At 49.5% G+C, this 17,867-nt stretch overlaps 1 protein-coding gene across 4 annotated transcripts in view; it reads right to left on the reverse strand.

The window, feature by feature from the left end:
* sorcs2 (sortilin-related VPS10 domain containing receptor 2) overlaps positions 1–17,867 on the reverse strand; it is a 97,602-nt gene that overhangs the window by 42,999 nt on the left and 36,736 nt on the right. For all 4 annotated transcript variants that reach the window (XM_068599613.1, XM_068599612.1, XM_068599611.1 and 1 more), the window contains exon 2: positions 7,496–7,563. In XM_068599613.1, coding sequence (XP_068455714.1) covers positions 7,496–7,563 — 68 coding nt within the window. The remainder of the gene's footprint in view (positions 1–7,495; positions 7,564–17,867) is intronic.

Consider the following 17,867-nt stretch of genomic DNA (forward strand, 5'->3'; position numbering starts at 1 on the left):
GAGTGATGAAGAGGAGGGAGTGATGAAGAGGAGGAGTGATGAAGAGGAGGGAGTGATGAAGAGGAGGAGTGATGAAGAGGAGGGGAGTGATGAAGAGGAGGGAGTGATGAAGAGGAGGAGTGATGAAGAGGAGGAGTGATGAAGAGGAGGGAGTGATGAAGAGGAGGAGTGATGAAGAGGAGGAGTGATGAAGAGGAGGAGTGATGAAGAGGAGGAGTGATGAAGAGGAGGGAGTGATGAAGAGGAGGAGGGGAGTGATGAAGAGGAGGGAGTGATGAAGAGGAGGGGTGATGAAGAGGAGGGAGTGAAGAGGAGGAGGGGAGTGATGAAGAGGAGTGATGAAGAGGAGGAGTGATGAAGAGGAGGGGAGTGATGAAGAGGAGGGGAGTGAAGAGGAGGAGGGGAGTGATGAAGAGGAGGGAGTGATGAAGAGGAGGAGTGATGAAGAGGAGGGAGTGATGAAGAGCAGGGAGTGATGAAGAGGAGGGAGTGATGAAGAGGAGGGGAGTGATGAGGAGGAGGGGAGTGATGAGGAGGAGTGATGAAGAGGAGGGAGTGAAGAGGAGGAGGGGAGTGATGAAGAGGAGTGATGAAGAGGAGGACTGATGAAGAGGAGGGGAGTGATGAAGAGGAGGGGAGTGAAGAGGAGGAGGGGAGTGATGAAGAGGAGGGAGTGATGAAGAGGAGGAGTGATGAAGAGGAGGGAGTGATGAAGAGGAGGCGGGTGGAGTGATGAAGAGGAGGAGTGATGAAGAGGAGGGAGTGATGAAGAGGAGGGAGTGATGAAGATGAGGGAGTGATGAAGAGGAGGGAGTGATGAAGAGGAGGGGAGGGATGAAGAGGAGGCGGGTGGAGTGATGAAGAGGAGGGGAGTGATGAAGAGGAGGCAGGTGGAGGGATGAAGAGGAGGGGAGTGATGAGGAGGATGGGAGTGATGAAGAGGAGGCGGGTGGAGTGATGAAGAGGAGGGGAGTGATGAAGAGGAGGCAGGTGGAGGGATGAAGAGGAGGGGAGTGATGAGGAGGAGGGGAGGGATGAAGAGGAGGCGGGTGGAGTGATGAAGAGGAGGGGAGTGATGAAGAGGAGGCGGGTGGAGGGATGAAGAGGAGGGGAGTGATGAAGAGGAGGCGGGTGGAGTGATGAAGAGGAGGGGAGTGATGAAGAGGAGGGGAGGGATGAAGAGGAGGGAGTGATGAGGAGGAGGGAGTGATGAAGAGGAGGAGTGATGAAGAGGAGGGAGTGATGAAGAGGAGGGGAGTGATGAGGAGGAGGGGAGGGATGAAGAGGAAGGAGTGATGAAGAGGAGGGAGTGATGAAGAGGAGGGGAGTGATGAGGAGGAGGGGAGGGATGAAGAGGAAGGAGTGATGGAGAGGAGGGAGTGATGAAGAGGAGGGGAGGGATGAGGAGAAGGGGAGGGATGAAGAGGAGGCGGGTGGAGTGATGAAGAGGAGGGGAGTGATGAAGAGGAGGCAGGTGGAGGGATGAAGAGGAGGGGAGTGATGAGGAGGAGGGGAGTGATGAAGAGGAGGCGGGTGGAGTGATGAAGAGGAGGGGAGTGATGAAGAGGAGGCAGGTGGAGGGATGAAGAGGAGGGGAGTGATGAGGAGGAGGGGAGGGATGAAGAGGAGGCGGGTGGAGTGATGAAGAGGAGGGGAGTGATGAAGAGGAGGCGGGTGGAGGGATGAAGAGGAGGGGAGTGGAGTGATGAAGAGGAGGCGGGTGGAGGGATGAAGAGGAGGCGGGTGGAGTGATGAAGAGGAGGCGGGTGGAGGGATGAAGAGGAGGCGGGTGGAGGGATGAAGAGGAGGGAGGTGGAGGGATGAAGAGGAGGCGGGTGGAGGGATGAAGAGGAGGCGGGTGGAGGGATGAAGAGGAGGGAGGTGGAGGGATGAAGAGGAGGGAGGTGGAGTGATGAAGAGGAGGGAGGTGGAGGGATGAAGAGGAGGCGGGTGGAGGGATGAAGAGGAGGCGGGTGGAGGGATGAAGAGGAGGGAGGTGGAGTGATGAAGAGGAGGGAGGTGGAGGGATGAAGAGGAGGGAGGTGGAGGGATGAAGAGGAGGGAGGTGGAGGGGATGAAGAGGAGGCGGGTGGAGTGATGAAGAGGAGGGAGGTGGAGGGATGAAGAGGAGGCGGGTGGAGGGATGAAGAGGAGGCGGGTGGAGGGATGAAGAGGAGGCGGGTGGAGGCGGGTGGAGTGATGAAGAGGAGGCGGGTGGAGGGATGAAGAGGAGGCGGGTGGAGGGATGAAGAGGAGGCGGGTGGAGTGATGAAGAGGAGGCGGGTGGAGTGATGAAGAGGAGGCGGGTGGAGGGATGAAGAGGAGGGAGGTGGAGGGATGAAGAGGAGGGAGGTGGAGGGGATGAAGAGGAGGCGGGTGGAGTGATGAAGAGGAGGGAGGTGGAGGGATGAAGAGGAGGCGGGTGGAGGGATGAAGAGGAGGCGGGTGGAGGGATGAAGAGGAGGCGAGTGGAGGCGGGTGGAGTGATGAAGAGGAGGCGGGTGGAGGGATGAAGAGGAGGCGGGTGGAGTGATGAAGAGGAGGCGGGTGGAGGGATGAAGAGGAGGCGGGTGGAGTGATGAAGAGGAGGGAGGTGGAGGGATGAAGAGGAGGCGGGTGGAGGGATGAAGAGGAGGCGGGTGGAGGGATGAAGAGGAGGCGGGTGGAGGCGGGTGGAGTGATGAAGAGGAGGCGGGTGGAGGGATGAAGAGGAGGCGGGTGGAGTGATGAAGAGGAGGCGGGTGGAGGGATGAAGAGGAGGCGGGTGGAGGGATGAAGAGGAGGCGGGTGGAGGGATGAAGAGGAGGCGGGTGGAGGGATGAAGAGGAGGCGGGTGGAGGGATGAAGAGGAGGCGGGTGGAGTGATGAAGAGGAGGCGGGTGGAGGGATGAAGAGGAGGCGGGTGGAGGGATGAAGAGGAGGCGGGTGGAGGCGGGTGGAGTGATGAAGAGGAGGCGGGTGGAGGGATGAAGAGGAGGCGGGTGGAGTGATGAAGAGGAGGCGGGTGGAGTGATGAAGAGGAGGCGGGTGGAGGGATGAAGAGGAGGCGGGTGGAGTGATGAAGAGGAGGGAGGTGGAGGGATGAAGAGGAGGCGGGTGGAGGGATGAAGAGGAGGCGGGTGGAGTGATGAAGAGGAGGCGGGTGGAGGGATGAAGAGGAGGCGGGTGGAGTGATGAAGAGGAGGCGGGTGGAGTGATGAAGAGGAGGGAGGTGGAGGGATGAAGAGGAGGCGGGTGGAGGGATGAAGAGGAGGCGGGTGGAGGGATGAAGAGGAGGCGGGTGGAGGCGGGTGGAGTGATGAAGAGGAGGCGGGTGGAGGGATGAAGAGGAGGCGGGTGGAGTGATGAAGAGGAGGCGGGTGGAGTGATGAAGAGGAGGCGGGTGGAGGGATGAAGAGGAGGCGGGTGGAGTGATGAAGAGGAGGCGGGTGGAGGGATGAAGAGGAGGCGGGTGGAGTGATGAAGAGGAGGCGGGTGGAGGGATGAAGAGGAGGCGGGTGGAGGGATGAAGAGGAGGCGGGTGGAGGGATGAAGAGGAGGCGGGTGGAGGGATGAAGAGGAGGCGGGTGGAGGGATGAAGAGGAGGCGGGTGGAGGGATGAAGAGGAGGCGGGTGGAGGGATGCTCTTGTCTCCATGAAGTATTTCCAGCAGCTCAGACAGAAGAACCACAGAGACAAAGAGAGAGAGAGACCTGAGATGAACGAGTGGAGCAGGACGGAGGGATGAAGCCTGAAGCGAGTTTCTGCTTGGTGCCATCACATTGTAATGGTGGACTGATTGTGTGTGTGTGTGTGTGTGTGTGTGTGTGTGTGTGTGTGTGTGTGTGTGTGTGTGTGTGTGTGTGTGTGTGTGTGTTGAAGGCAGTGGAAGTGAGCTGCAGACGTCCTCAAAGCTTCAGCAGGTTAATCAAAGTGAGAGGTGATGTGAACACTGAGTGTGTGTCTGCTGTGTGTTCCTCTCAGCGTTGTGTCGTCATCATGTTCCCTTTAAGAGACTTTCCTCATGAGTTATATATTATATCACATATATCTGTAGCTCTGCTCTTTCTCTTTCATTCAGTGTTACCATGAACACAAATGACATCAATATACAAACACACACATCAGTAAAGCCACACACGCAGATGCAAATAGACACGTATTCATATCCATAACAATGCACACAACACAAGTGTACTGTACAGGTATACACTACACTAGTGCAGACAAACACACTGTGTGGTGAGCTAGAGCCTCTCATGTGTCACTGGACCTTTCTACACTCTGTGCATTCACTCATTCACACACTGATGAACACGCCCTTCTAAACTTTTGTGCGTGACACACACACACACACACACACACACACACACACACACACACACACACACACACACACACACAGCACAATGTGTGAATCATCATCTTGCCCCAACGCTCTTCAACATGGAGCTCCTGGTATCAAACCACCAGCCTTCCTACTGGAGGACAAGCCGCTCTACACTGTGTTGTGCGTCCGTCAGTGTGTGTTGTCTGTCCTTCAGTGTGTGTTGTGCGTCCGTCAGTGTGTGTTGTGCGTCCGTCAGTGTGTGTTGTGCGTCCGTCAGTGTGTGTCGTGCGTCCGTCAGTGTGTGTTGTCTGTCCTTCAGTGTGTGTCGTGCGTCCGTCAGTGTGTGTTGTGCGTCCGTCAGTGTGTGTTGTGCGTCCGTCAGTGTGTGTTGTGCGTCCGTCAATGTGTGTTGTGCGTCCGTCAGTGTGTGTTGTGCGTCCGTCAATGTGTGTTGTGCGTCCGTCAGTGTGTGTTGTGCGTCCGTCAGTGTGTGTTGTGCGTCCGTCAGTGTGTGTTGTGCGTCCGTCAGTGTGTGTTGTGCGTCCGTCAGTGTGTGTTGTGCGTCCGTCAGTGTGTGTTGTGCGTCCGTCAGTGTGTGTTGTGCGTCCGTCAGTGTGTGTTGTGCGTCCGTCAGTGTGTGTTGTGCAGTGAGAGCAGCAGACACCTGGCATGGCGTTCATTCACATGTTGAAGTAGCAGCGCTGCTGTCAGCTTCCTGTGAGGCAGCAAAGCCTCTGCTGCTGCTCTTCAAACGAAGAGGAAAGAAAGAGAAATACTCTGAACCTCCACAGCAGCACCTTCTATACGTGAGAGCAGGCAGAGGAACGAGGTGCAGGGATGAGGAAGCTCCTTAAACTGCTTCAGCCCTCTTAAAGAAATCAATAACTTCACCAAAGATCAGGATAGCATGTGAGCATCACTACTGTGAACATGATCATCACTACTGTGAACGTGATCATCACTACTGTGAACATGATCATTACTACTGTGAACATGATCATCACTACTGTGAACATGATCATCACTACTGTGAACATGATCATCACTACTGTAAATATGATCATTGATACTGTAAATATGATCATCACTACTGTACACATGATCATCACTACTGTAAACATGATCATCACTACTGTGAACATGATCATCACTACTGTGAACATGATCATCACTACTGTAAATATGATCATCACTACTGTGAACATGATCATTGATACTGTAAACATGATCATCACTACTGTAAACATGATCATCACTACTGTGAACATGATCATTGATACTGTAAACATGATCATCACTACTGTACACATGATCATCACTACTGTAAACATGATCATCACTACTGTGAACATGATCATCACTACTGTGAACATGATCATCACTACTGTAAATATGATCATTGATACTGTAAATATGACCATTGATACTGTAAACATGATCATCACTACTGTAAACATGATCATCACTACTGTGAACATGATCATCACTACTGTGAATATGATCATCACTACTGTAAACATGATCATCACTACTGTAAACATGATCATCACTACTGTGAACATGATCATCACTACTGTAAACATGATCATCACTACTGTAAACATGATCATCACTACTGTGAATATGATCATCACTACTGTAAACATGATCATCACTACTGTGAATATGATCATCACTACTGTAAACATGATCATCACTACTGTGAACATGATCATCACTACTGTAAACATGATCATCACTACTGTGAACATGATCATCACTACTGTACACATGATCATCACTACTGTAAACATGATCATCACTACTGTGAACATGATCATCACTACTGTAAACATGATCATCACTACTGTGAACATGATCATCACTACTGTGAACATGATCATCACTACTGTACACATGATCATCACTACTGTGAACATGATCATCACTACTGTAAACATGGTCATCACTACTGTGAACATGATCATCACTACTGTAAACATGGTTTCCATCCATAGACGCTGCTGCTAAGTGAAGCTCTGCGTATCGTCTGAAATGAGAGAACTGCTGACACTGAGGGTTGGAGGCCGGATACAAAGTGCACATGAGCTTCTGTGTGAGGATCAAACAGGTTTCCTGAGTGTTTCATAGCTCAACGTGGAGCAACAGAGTCTTAGAAGTCTTGTGTCAGCCGGCAGTGATCACAGCGCTCAGTAAAGCCTCACATCTTCTCTAAGCTACCAGCTCCTTCCTGTTTACTCTGAAGCAGCGTCCACGGGATCTCTGTTGAAGGAATACATGCAGACTCAGACAGGGAGGGAACTCTGAGGGAGGAACTCTCTTCTTGAAGTGTCCTGAAGTCAGAGCTGATGGTGTCATACGTTCTGCTTTACTCGTTATCGTTAGAAGAGCCTTCCCCCGTATGAGGCTTGAAGAAACAGTGTGAACTCCTCCTGCGTCCCTGAAGCCACCGCTGAGGCAACATGTTGAGACACAAAACACTGCACATGTTGTGTTGTGTGTGTGTGTGTCAGTCACAGCGCGGTGACGCACTGAGTCCAGTGCCATCAGTTAAATACACAATCAAACATTTTCATTCATAAAAGCCTCCTACTTCTCCCCAGTAGCACGAGCCCATCTCCTCTCAGGTTTATTAGGATTTGAACATCATTGAGTTTCCTCCACAGTGGTATCCAGGAGCTCAGCTGGACGCTCGTCCCCCAGGAGCTCACAGGGTTCATCCAGGATGATGTGTGTAATAATCCATGAGCGTATACAACATGTACTCGTGCTGAAGGGGAATGGATGCGTTGCCTTTTCTGCCGCTGCAAGAGAGTGAAGTGTGAAGTGCTTTGGCAGAAGAGTCGTGACCCTCTCTCTGGCACGGTGCCACGCCCTGCGCCACGCTGATACGCTATCTGCACCACCAGATGCCTGCTGCGGCCTGCAGCGCTCCGGCCTGCAGCGCTCCGGCCTGCAGCGCTGCGGCCTGCAGCGCTCCGGTCACAGCTTCACCAGCCGCCTGCCGATGCCGTGACCGTCCGAGCTCTCTGCTTCCTCGCCTCCTGGAGGCGGCGCAGGGGAGAGATAAGCGAGACCTGCGCTGCCGCTCTGCTCACAGGAAGCTGCTGGCCGGTCAGAGGTCTGAGGCGAACACGACATAGAGACACGGAGCGAGCGCTAACATGGCGTGAGCGGTCGGCCTACCTCCACAGCGAGCTCTCCAGCACCTTGGTGGAGTCAGCGTGGTAGTACTTGGTCAGGATCAGGATGACCTCTGCAACACAGGAGAGAGAGACGTTAGTGGAGGAGTCACAAGGAGGATCATGGGAAACCAACACGATGCCCTAATGCTAGCATAGCTATGCTGCTAACCTGAAGCTAAACATTCACCTTTTACTGCTACACTTAAAGACTGATGCACCTGTCACACACAATGCATGATGGGACATGTTTGTGGGAATGAAACACAGACTTTTTAAATCAAAGAACCAACAACCACCAAGAGCGGCGTGCAGCAGGAAGAGCGCCCCTAGTGGTCGCTGGCCTGCTGTGACTGCACTGCTGTCCGCCTCTGCACAGCTGCTCTCCTAATGAGACGCTGCTTAAAGCTGACGCGGACAGTGCAGCAGCAACGCCGTGATGGACTCAGCATCACACCACCAAGCCTCTTGTTTAAAGAGCCAGAGAAAAGAGCACGCTCCACGTTTCAATGCGTATTAATGTTCAGTTGTGTTGACGGACACAAGCGTCAGAACTAGTCTGTTTCAGAAGGACTGAAGAGCATCGATCTAATGAGACGCCGTGGACTCGTAGCAGCATCAGTCCTAAACAATCCCACTTCACTGTTTGTGGATCATGTCAGCAAACACAGGGTTAAAACGTATTTTACTCTATAACAATGTGCTGAAGTTGAATTCTTGAAGGGAGACGTGTTGTCTGTCTCTGAGTCAAACACACACACACACACACACACACACACACACACACACACAACTGGCATTAGACTCAGCAACTCAAACTGATTTTAATGATCTGTTATTTTACTGATTAATCAATGAATCATTTGGTGTTTAAACTCAGAAGTTGTGAACAATATTCATCATAATGGTTTAAAGGTGTGTATATATATATATATATATATATATATATATATATATATATATATATATATATATATATATATATATATATATATATATATATATATATATATATATATATATATATATATACACACACACACACATATATATATATATAGTTGTGAAGTAGGAGAAAGTTGTAATACCACATGTTATTTATGTTATGTATTCATATCTTTCATGATGTTGACTCTGAACTCTTTCATGCAGCTTGTCTTCATGGGTTGTCATGGCTTGTCTTCTTGTCTTCCCCCCCCCCCCCCCCCCCCCCCAGCACACAGCAGTGTGTTACCACCACTCAGCAGCTTCTACACGGCTCATTGGCTGAAGGGCAACATTGGCACAGAATGTGCCGCCTAAGAGTTAAACTAAATAAACTCTTTGTTGGGAAATGCCTTGAAGGTGTGATTTAATGCAACAGACTTCACGGGTCAATACCAACAAATAAAGGATCAGAAAACATGTCCAGCTGAGCAGAAAGAGTCTGAGATCATCTCTGTTGATGAACAACAGAAGAGAGTCTCTGTGATGACCTTGCTGACCTCATCAAGCTGGAAAGGAGGAAGAGTCCCTGCATTGTAGCAGCTCCAGCTCATGGTGCTCTGCTAGTGGACCATGAGCCTGGTGGCTTTCATTGGACAAGAGTCCACATGGCGGTCAGGACCTCAGATGACTTCATACCAGAGCCACAAGAGACGCTTTGAGGCGCTGAGCTTCTCATGAACTCCAGCTCCACAACTGCTGCTTGTTCCACACACATTCCCATCGACTGGGTGCTATAACTCAGCCAATGAAAGGACAGAGAGAGGAAGCCTCAAGGAAGCAGAGCCCGAGGGAATAAAGACGGACAGATAAAGAACGCACTCATTCATTTTGAAATGCATGTAAGTAAGTATGTGACACCCTGACCCCTCCAGGGCTGAACACACACACACAGACACACACGCACGCACACACACGCACACACACACACACGCACGCACGCACGCACGCACGCACGCACGCACGCACGCACGCACGCACGCACGCACGCACACACACATACACACACACACACACACACACACACACACACACACACACACACACACACACACACACACACACACACACACACACACACACACACAGTGCAATACAAGGGAGGAACTCCTCTTGGTCTACCGCCCTCAAAGAAGATGGAGGCCATGACATCACGTTACAATGACCATGAAGAGTAACCCACGTGCTCATGAGCAGCACGTCATCATCTCCAGCATCATCTAGTGAAACGAGGACATCCGGGTGTTTCAGGGTGTTTCAGGGTGTTTCAGGGTGTTTCAGGGTGTTTCAGGGTGTTCAGGGTGTTTCAAGGTGTTTCGGGGTGTTTCGGGGTGTTCAGGGGTGTTTCGGGGTGTTCAGGGTGTTTCGGGGTGTTTCAGAGTGTTTTAGGGTGTTTCAGGGTGTCTTCAGGGTGTTTCAGGGTGTTTCGGGGTGTTTCAGGGTGTTTCGGGGTGTTTCGGGGTGTTTCAGGGTGTTTTAGGGTGTTTCAGGGTGTTTCGGGGTGTTTCGGGGTGTTTCAGGGTGTTTTCAGGGTGTTTCAGGGTGTTTCGGGGTGTTTCAGGGTGTTTCGGGGTGTTTCAGGGTGTTTCAGGGTGTTTTCAGGGTGTTTCGGGGTGTTTCGGGGTGTTTCAGGGTGTTTTAGGGTGTTTCGGGGTGTTTCGGGGTGTTTCAGGGTGTTTCAGGGTGTTTTCAGGGTGTTTCGGGGTGTTTCGGGGTGTTTCAGGGTGTTTCGGGGTGTTTTGGGGTGTTTTGGGGTGTTTCAGGGTGTTTCGGGGTGTTTCAGAGTGTTTTGGGGTGTTTCAGGGTGTTTCAGGGTGTTTCGGGGTGTTTTAGGGTGTTTCAGAGTGTTTCGGGGTGTTTCAGAGTGTTTTGGGGTGTTTCAGGGTGTTTTGGGGTGTTTTGGGGTGTTTCAGGGTGTTTCAGGGTGTTTCAGGGTGAGTGTTCCTGCTGCTCTCACAGGAACAGGATGTTAGTTTAGTTCAACACTTCACCTTTTGACTTTTTCATTTCCCTGAAGTCAAACAGGTCATCTTCTCTATGATCTCCTGCTTCTTTCAGTCTTCTCTTGCTTCTTTTCTCCCTCATGAATATCTCAACCATTGCTGCTGTAATTGGGCTCTGATCACATCACAGCTTGTGTTGGAGGAAGAGGCTGAACGCTGGCAGGCCGTGTTCTCACAGCACGCAGCCTTCTGATTATGGGCTGCATCCCTAACAACTACTGGCTATCTTTGGTAACACACATTACTGTAATCTACCGCCATGCCAAACACACATTTAACCACACACCATTCATCCATTCATCCACAGTAGACATGTTCCTGGGCCTGGAACCGCGAGGGTGCTTCTGCCGGTGGAGACTGGAGTGAAATGGCGACGCTCAATCTGAAAACTAATTGGACCGACAGGACGGAAAGAGCTGAATCCTTAGATGTGAGATAATCCCTCGCTGGGAGCCGGAGGCCTCTGGGACGGAGAGAGGGATGCAGGACGAGGGAGAAGAAGATGAAGAGAGATATGAGATGCAGAGGCAGACGGGAGATGAAAGGAAGCTGGTGAGACACCAAGAGACAAAGAGTTTAGAATAGATGAGATGGAGGGAAGACAAAGAGAGGAACAAAAGAGAGAAACAATAAGTTAAGTTAGAGAAAGCCCAAAAAAGATGAAGGGGAAGGGAAGGGGAGGGGCTCGGATTCATGGAGGAGAGAAACTAGAGAGCCTTAGAAACGTAACAGGACATGCAGGTGAAGGAGTGAGAAGGATGGATGCTGATCGATGAAGATGAGGGACGAGACGAGTCCATCGACCCGACGTCCTCCTGCAGAGGAGCTGAGGTCCGACGGCTGCTGGACTGAACCGAACCGGCTCCGAGTGATCAGTGCTGCTCTTCAAGGGGAAGCTGTTGAGGTCACGACCTTCAGGCGCGTCCTGCTGCTCTCAACGCAACACAGTCTGTCTTCACAAAGACTCAGAGGAACACAAGTCCATCCTCTCCAGCATGAGCCTCACTACAGCTGGGTGTTACTTCCTGTGTGTTACTTCCTGTATAGAACACTCACTACAGCTGTGTGTTACTTCCTGTGTGTTACTTCCTGTATAGAACACTCACTACAGCTGGGTGTTACTTCCTGTGTGTTACTTCCTGTATAGAACACTCACTACAGCTGTGTGTTACTTCCTGTGTGTTACTTCCTGTATAGAACACTCACTACAGCTGGGTGTTACTTCCTGTGTGTTACTTCCTGTATAGAACACTCACTACAGCTGTGTGTTACTTCCTGTGTGTTACCTCCTGTGTGTTACTTCCTGTGTGTTACCTCCTGTGTGTTACTTCCTGTGTGTTACTTCCTGTGTGTTACTTCCTGTGTGTTACTTCCTGTGTGTTACTTCCTGTATAGAAACAAAGGCATGAATGAGTCCAGCAGGCGTGAGTGAAGTATTGTTCCATGGACACGTGTTCAGACGGCAGAGAGTCTCTTTCTGTCTTCTCTTCTTGAGCAACACTTAACTTCTGGATTACATGAATCCAGCCGCACCTTCCTAATTTGGATTATAATCTCTCTCTCACAAAACGGACCAGATGATTAAACGCTGGGGTGAAGTACTCTGATGCTGCATCAAAGTCAGAGAATATCTGTGATGTGTTATTGCTTTCAGGCGATTGCAGAATGAGGATGTTGCTGACTGCATCTAAACGTCTGAAGCACGAGGAGACGAGGAGACGAGGAGACGAGGACGCCGCTCCTCCTTCAGCCCCCAAAACATTACACACAGGATGTTTCTGAACATATGAAATCTATCAATCAGCAAGAGAGAAGCAGGTGGAGCTCTGATAGTAACAATAATCTGTTTTACAATCTCACTGTCTCTCATTACTCTGTAAGATACTTGATTACATCGAATGTTTCACGTGAAGAGAAAGTGAATGAACATGTTATCAAAAAGGTCACTCCTTCAACATGTTCTCACTATTGTGTCCCATGTTGTTATTTATCTGTCATGATGCACACGTCCTTCATCCTTCAGGGGACAGGAACACTCCCCTCTCACTGATAGCTAATGCTAATGCTAATGCTACTAGCTCGTCCTCATAGTGAGCAGAGGAACCAGTAGGTGGCGTAAGTGCTGAGTGCAAATCAAATGCTGTTGAGATTGAAAAAGTAAAGAAACATTTATCAACACCTTTTAAATAAAAGAAAAATAGATGTTTTGCTTTCGCTGTCTTTAAAAAATACACTTCTATGATACTAACGTTATAATAAAATGTAACATAACTAATATAACTTACACATAACCGCTCGTGTGGATAATTACCAAGATGGAAACAAACTATAAAGTCTCTTTGACACAAATGCAGCATTTTCTGTCCATTTCACATGAAGTTTCACTGCAGCAGCAATTCATCTTCAAGGTTTTCAAAGCAACTCGTTCCTACAGAGCCAGACGTGTGGGAGAGTCTGATGTGATTCACGACTCAGAGGAGAGAAGTCTTTAACCCTGAGGACCCACAACCCCCCACTGCGCAGCTACGAGAGGAACAACATTCATAACGTCCATAATGTTATCGGTGACAGCTGCAAGCAGCAGCAGAGCCGTGGACCAGTGGAGGGGACGCGCCGCCGGACGGCTGCAGTCCCGCCTGTCATCACATCTTACAGGCAAAAGATGTGTTTTTCTGATTGGCTGTAGCCCGTTTAGGACGTGTGGCGGGGGGGCGGGATTTAAGACCGAAATGCGTGACTGTCCCGCTCCATGCGTGACACTTGAGCGCCCTGATTTTACTGTTATTGTTTGAACGTTCTTGTCACAAGTGACTGGTTAAATGCACAAATATATGAGATGATGTATGAGATGTCCAATCCAATAAAGCTTGTCGTGAGCCTGACAGCAGCGTTCGGTCTAACAGGCCGAGCGCTGGGACCTGATCTCTGTAAACACATTAGAGATAACGAGCTCGCTGCATTAACGTGGCTAATTGAGTTAGCTTGTTGGCCGCGATGCTTCATTAATAGTCAGCTGAAGCGAGACACAAAGTCTCAACACTGAGCACACTCCCTCATGAGATTATCACAACACTGTCCACTCACTGGGTTAGCAGAGATGTAACAAAAGAATATAAACTCTGTCTGTCAGCATCGTCACTGTACTTCATACATGCTGCACAGCTTGTGCTGTCCTTTGACTGAGGAGGAGCTTCAACATAACAGGAAGGCTCACTCACATCTACACTGATGGAGGAGCTTCATGAAGGTACCACCTGTCCATCAGGACTAACATTCACACTGATGGAGCTACATGAAGGTACCACCTGTCCATCAGGACTAACATTCACACTGATGGAGGAGCTACATGAAGGTACCACCTGTCCATCAGGACTAACATTCACACTGATGGAGGAGCTACATGAAGGTACCACCTGTCCATCAGGACTAACATTCACACTGATGGAGGAGCTACATGAAGGTACCACCTGTCCATCAGGACTAACATCTACACTGATGGAGGAGCTACATGAAGGTACCACCTGTCCATCAGGACTAACATCTACACTGATGGAGGAGCTACATGAAGGTACCACCTGTCCATCAGGACTAACTTCTGCATGCTTTCTGCACCAAGACAAATAAATGTACACTTTTGTTTTCTCTGAGTACACAAAGCTTCAAAGGTCTTCACTGCTTGTATGACGCCCTCTATCCTCCACTAGAGGCTGGAGAGATTAAATGACTTGAAAACCCAAACAGTTTTAAAGTAAAAGTGCTTCTGCATGAGTCAAGTCAAGTTAATTGATGTAGCCCAAACTCACAACATGCATGAGTCCACAATCAGACCTCCATCATGAGATTAGGGCGTGGTTTCCAAGAAGAAGAAGAAGCCCTCACAGTGAGGATGTTAAAGTGTGTTTAGCTGTCAGGTCGTCTGGGTGTCTTGATGTTCCTGGACACCAAGAGGTCTATAAGAGGTTGTATTTACCCACAGACCCTCTGGCCACAGCCACAAGCCATCTCACCTCCACCCATCCCACAGACACAGACAGACCTCCATTCACCCCGGCTCCCTTTGTCTCCGTCGCCCTGCAGGAAGCCCGGAGCTCTGGTCCTCCTGTGACGCCCTGTCACGCTTCATTTAGCCTCTGAGGAGGAAGAGGAGTGTGATGTGTGTGTGCAGCGTTAACACAGAACACACACGCCTCTAAATGTACCTGTGCGCTTGAGCGCAGACACACACATGAAGTCAGCAGCTCGTCGTGCTGCTGGAGGCGGCTGCACTCCCCCTGCAGCCAGCAGGCTCACAGCTCCAGGTCCTGTGGCCTTCCTCTATGTTCCATCTCTTTGTGTCGCCTCATTCAGGCCGGACCACCCAGCTATAGAACGAGGTCACAGAAAGCGTTCACATCTAAAGCAGCAGAGACACCCTGGCTGCTTCACCCATTCACAGACTGAAATGCACTGTGACACACGGCCAAGCAGCGCTGTCCGTCAGACCGCCGCAGAGAAAAGGTCCCTGAGCCGCCTCTGAAAGGCCTTTCAAGCGCTGTAACCTTTGTCCCAGTGTGTGACGCTAGCAAGGTGCAGCATCATTAGCAACCGAATGAGGTGACGTGTAAACCCAGCGTGCTGCTGAAGCTGTGAGCGCCAACAGGAGACAGCTACATACAATGTTATAGTTACAGTGATGTTATAGCGCCAACAGGAGACAGCTGCATACAATGTTATAGTTACAGTGATGTTACAGTGATGTTATAGTAATGTTATAAAGATTTAATATTACAGTAATGTTACAGTAATGTTACAGTGATGTTACAGTGATGTTATAGTAATGTTATGAAGATTTAATATTACAGTAATGTTACAGTAATGTTACAGTAATGTTACAGTGATGTTACAGTGATGTTACAGTGATGTTATAGTAATGTTATAGTGATGTAATGTTATAGTGATGTTATAGTAATGTTATAGTGATGTAATGTTACAGTAATGTTATAGTAATGTAATGTTATAGTAATGTTATAGTAATGTAATGTTATAGTAATGTTATAGTAATGTTATAGTAATGTAATGTTACACACACACACACGCATGCGCACACACACGCGCACACACACACGCACACACACACGCACACACGCACGCACACACGCACACACACACGCACACACACACACACACACACACACACGCACACACACACACGCACACACACACACGCACACACACACACGCACACACAGTTCTGCGTGTGGTGCGGCTCACATGGCCCTGCACACTAGACCTCGCGGTGGGTTTGTGACGGTACGACAGCTTGGCGTCCTGCAGCAGGCGCAGGCGAGCACCAGATGCCGGCGCTCCTCGGCGGCGTGGGGAACGTCAGGGCTGCAGGAGGCGCAGCGCTTTGGCTCCTCTGGTCCGGCAGCGAGCCGTCCCCGTGGCCCCGTGTGTGACAGCTCATCCATAAACATGCTGCAGAGCCGTGGACGCTGAGCTCGCCTCAGTCTGCAGGAGAGAAGCTACTGGACGGGCTTTATTATTCATGGCAGCGCTGCCCTTTGTCCGGAAGGGACACAGATGTGAGAAGGAGTTTGAGGATGGAAAGTAAATCCATCTGACAGCAGAAGACGGCCTTCGTTTAGCAGCAGCTAAATGCACATTGCATTAGCATGTCTTTTGTTTCACTTCTGTCCGATCTTGAAAAGACTCAACCGCAGAAAAGATATTCAAGGATGACTTTGAGCGTCCACATTTCCTTTACTTCCTTCAGCAGCTCTGTATTCTCACAGCAGAGCAAGAAGCATAAAGCATACAGCATAAAGCATAAAGCATGAAGCATGTGCATGTAAACACACAGCAGAGCATAAAACATGAAGCATAAAGCATGAAGCATGAAGCATAAAGCATAAAGCATAAAGCATGTGGTTGTAAACACACAGCATCCAGAAGCGCTTCCTCCTGCTGCGACTGGCACACATGTCACGTTACAGAAGCTGTGAGCTAAACTCAAATGTAGCTTCAGTTCATCACTTGTTTGATGCTTGTTTCTATGACTCTAACAGACGTGTGTTGTTGTTGTTGTTGTTGTTCTTGTTGTTGTTGTTGTCTTAGACACTACAGCTTCTGAAGTTGAGGCTGATGATGAGAACAACATTAAAGGACAGCACACTGAGGCATTGAAAACATCTTTTGCCATGAATACATTAATAATGTCCATGGATTAAGATCCATAGCCAGCTGGATGACTCTACGGTGACGATAAGGACCGAGGATGCAGACCAGAGCAGTGAACAGGTTCAGAGCTCGAGCTCCACACAGGAGGAGGAAGGGACTGTAAAGGTAACCTTCAGCCTCAGAGGTGTTCACCTGCAGGAGGAAGAACACGTGTGTTCCAGCTGCATGTGGAAAAGAACACGCTTCATGAGAGATGAACTCAAGCACGGAGGAGGTTACATCGAGACGCTAACGCCACGTCTCACCTGTCTCTGCAGCACGCAGGTGAATATATTCACTCTCCATGAAACAGAATACTAGATTACTGTTGCAAAGACCTGACTGCTCAAGGCAGAAGAGAGGATGCTGGGAAAAGAACAAAGAGGGAAGAGTAGAAGACAGAAAGAGGCATGCAGCGAGGACGCACTTTAAACATGTGGAAGGAAAGAGGAGGCGATACATTCAGGAATTCACTTTGCTTCCTCGTTGCTTCTGACCATCAAGCTCATGCATTCAACATGAAGGCTCCGTAATGTCTAAACACTGACACACGCATGGATCCATGCACGCACGCATGGATCCATGCACGCACGCATGGATCCATGCACGCACGCATGGATCCATGCACGCACGCATGGATCCATGCACGCACGCATGGATCCATGCAGGCAAGTAATCATGCACGCATGGATACATGCGTGCGAACTAATACTCAAATGCAGTTTAGTGAAAGCTCTGGTTTCTGATTCAGCTTCTGCAGAACAGATGATAGATATAATAGATATAAATATATAGATGTATGTTCATATCATTACAAAATGTCTTTTAATGCTATTTCAGTGCTAAACTAACTTTTGAAAAATATTAAATGTTATTACAGAATAATTGGAAACCAATTTGACAGGAACACTTTGTGTGTGTGTGTGTGTGTGTGTGTGTGTGTGTGTGTGTGTGTGTGTGTGTGTGTGTGTGTTCTCCATGTCTGTCCTGTACGTCAGTTCGTTGCAGACATGAATCAGTAAAACAAGAACACATTAAAACTCAGGACTGAGGTTTCCATGTGTTGTGGTTCTGGACTGAAAGCTTAAATTCCACTTCAGGAAGATATTCCCACATAATCTGAGAGGTTTCTATCCGCAGGGCAGCGAGACGTCTCTCTGCTTCCTCACTGGAACACAGTGTTATGTGGAG

The sequence above is a fragment of the Clinocottus analis genome, unplaced genomic scaffold, assembly GCF_023055335.1.
Source record: "Clinocottus analis isolate CAN_PGR_092001 unplaced genomic scaffold, fCliAna1.0.p SCAF_49, whole genome shotgun sequence".
Taxonomy (NCBI): Eukaryota; Metazoa; Chordata; class Actinopteri; order Perciformes; family Cottidae; genus Clinocottus; species Clinocottus analis.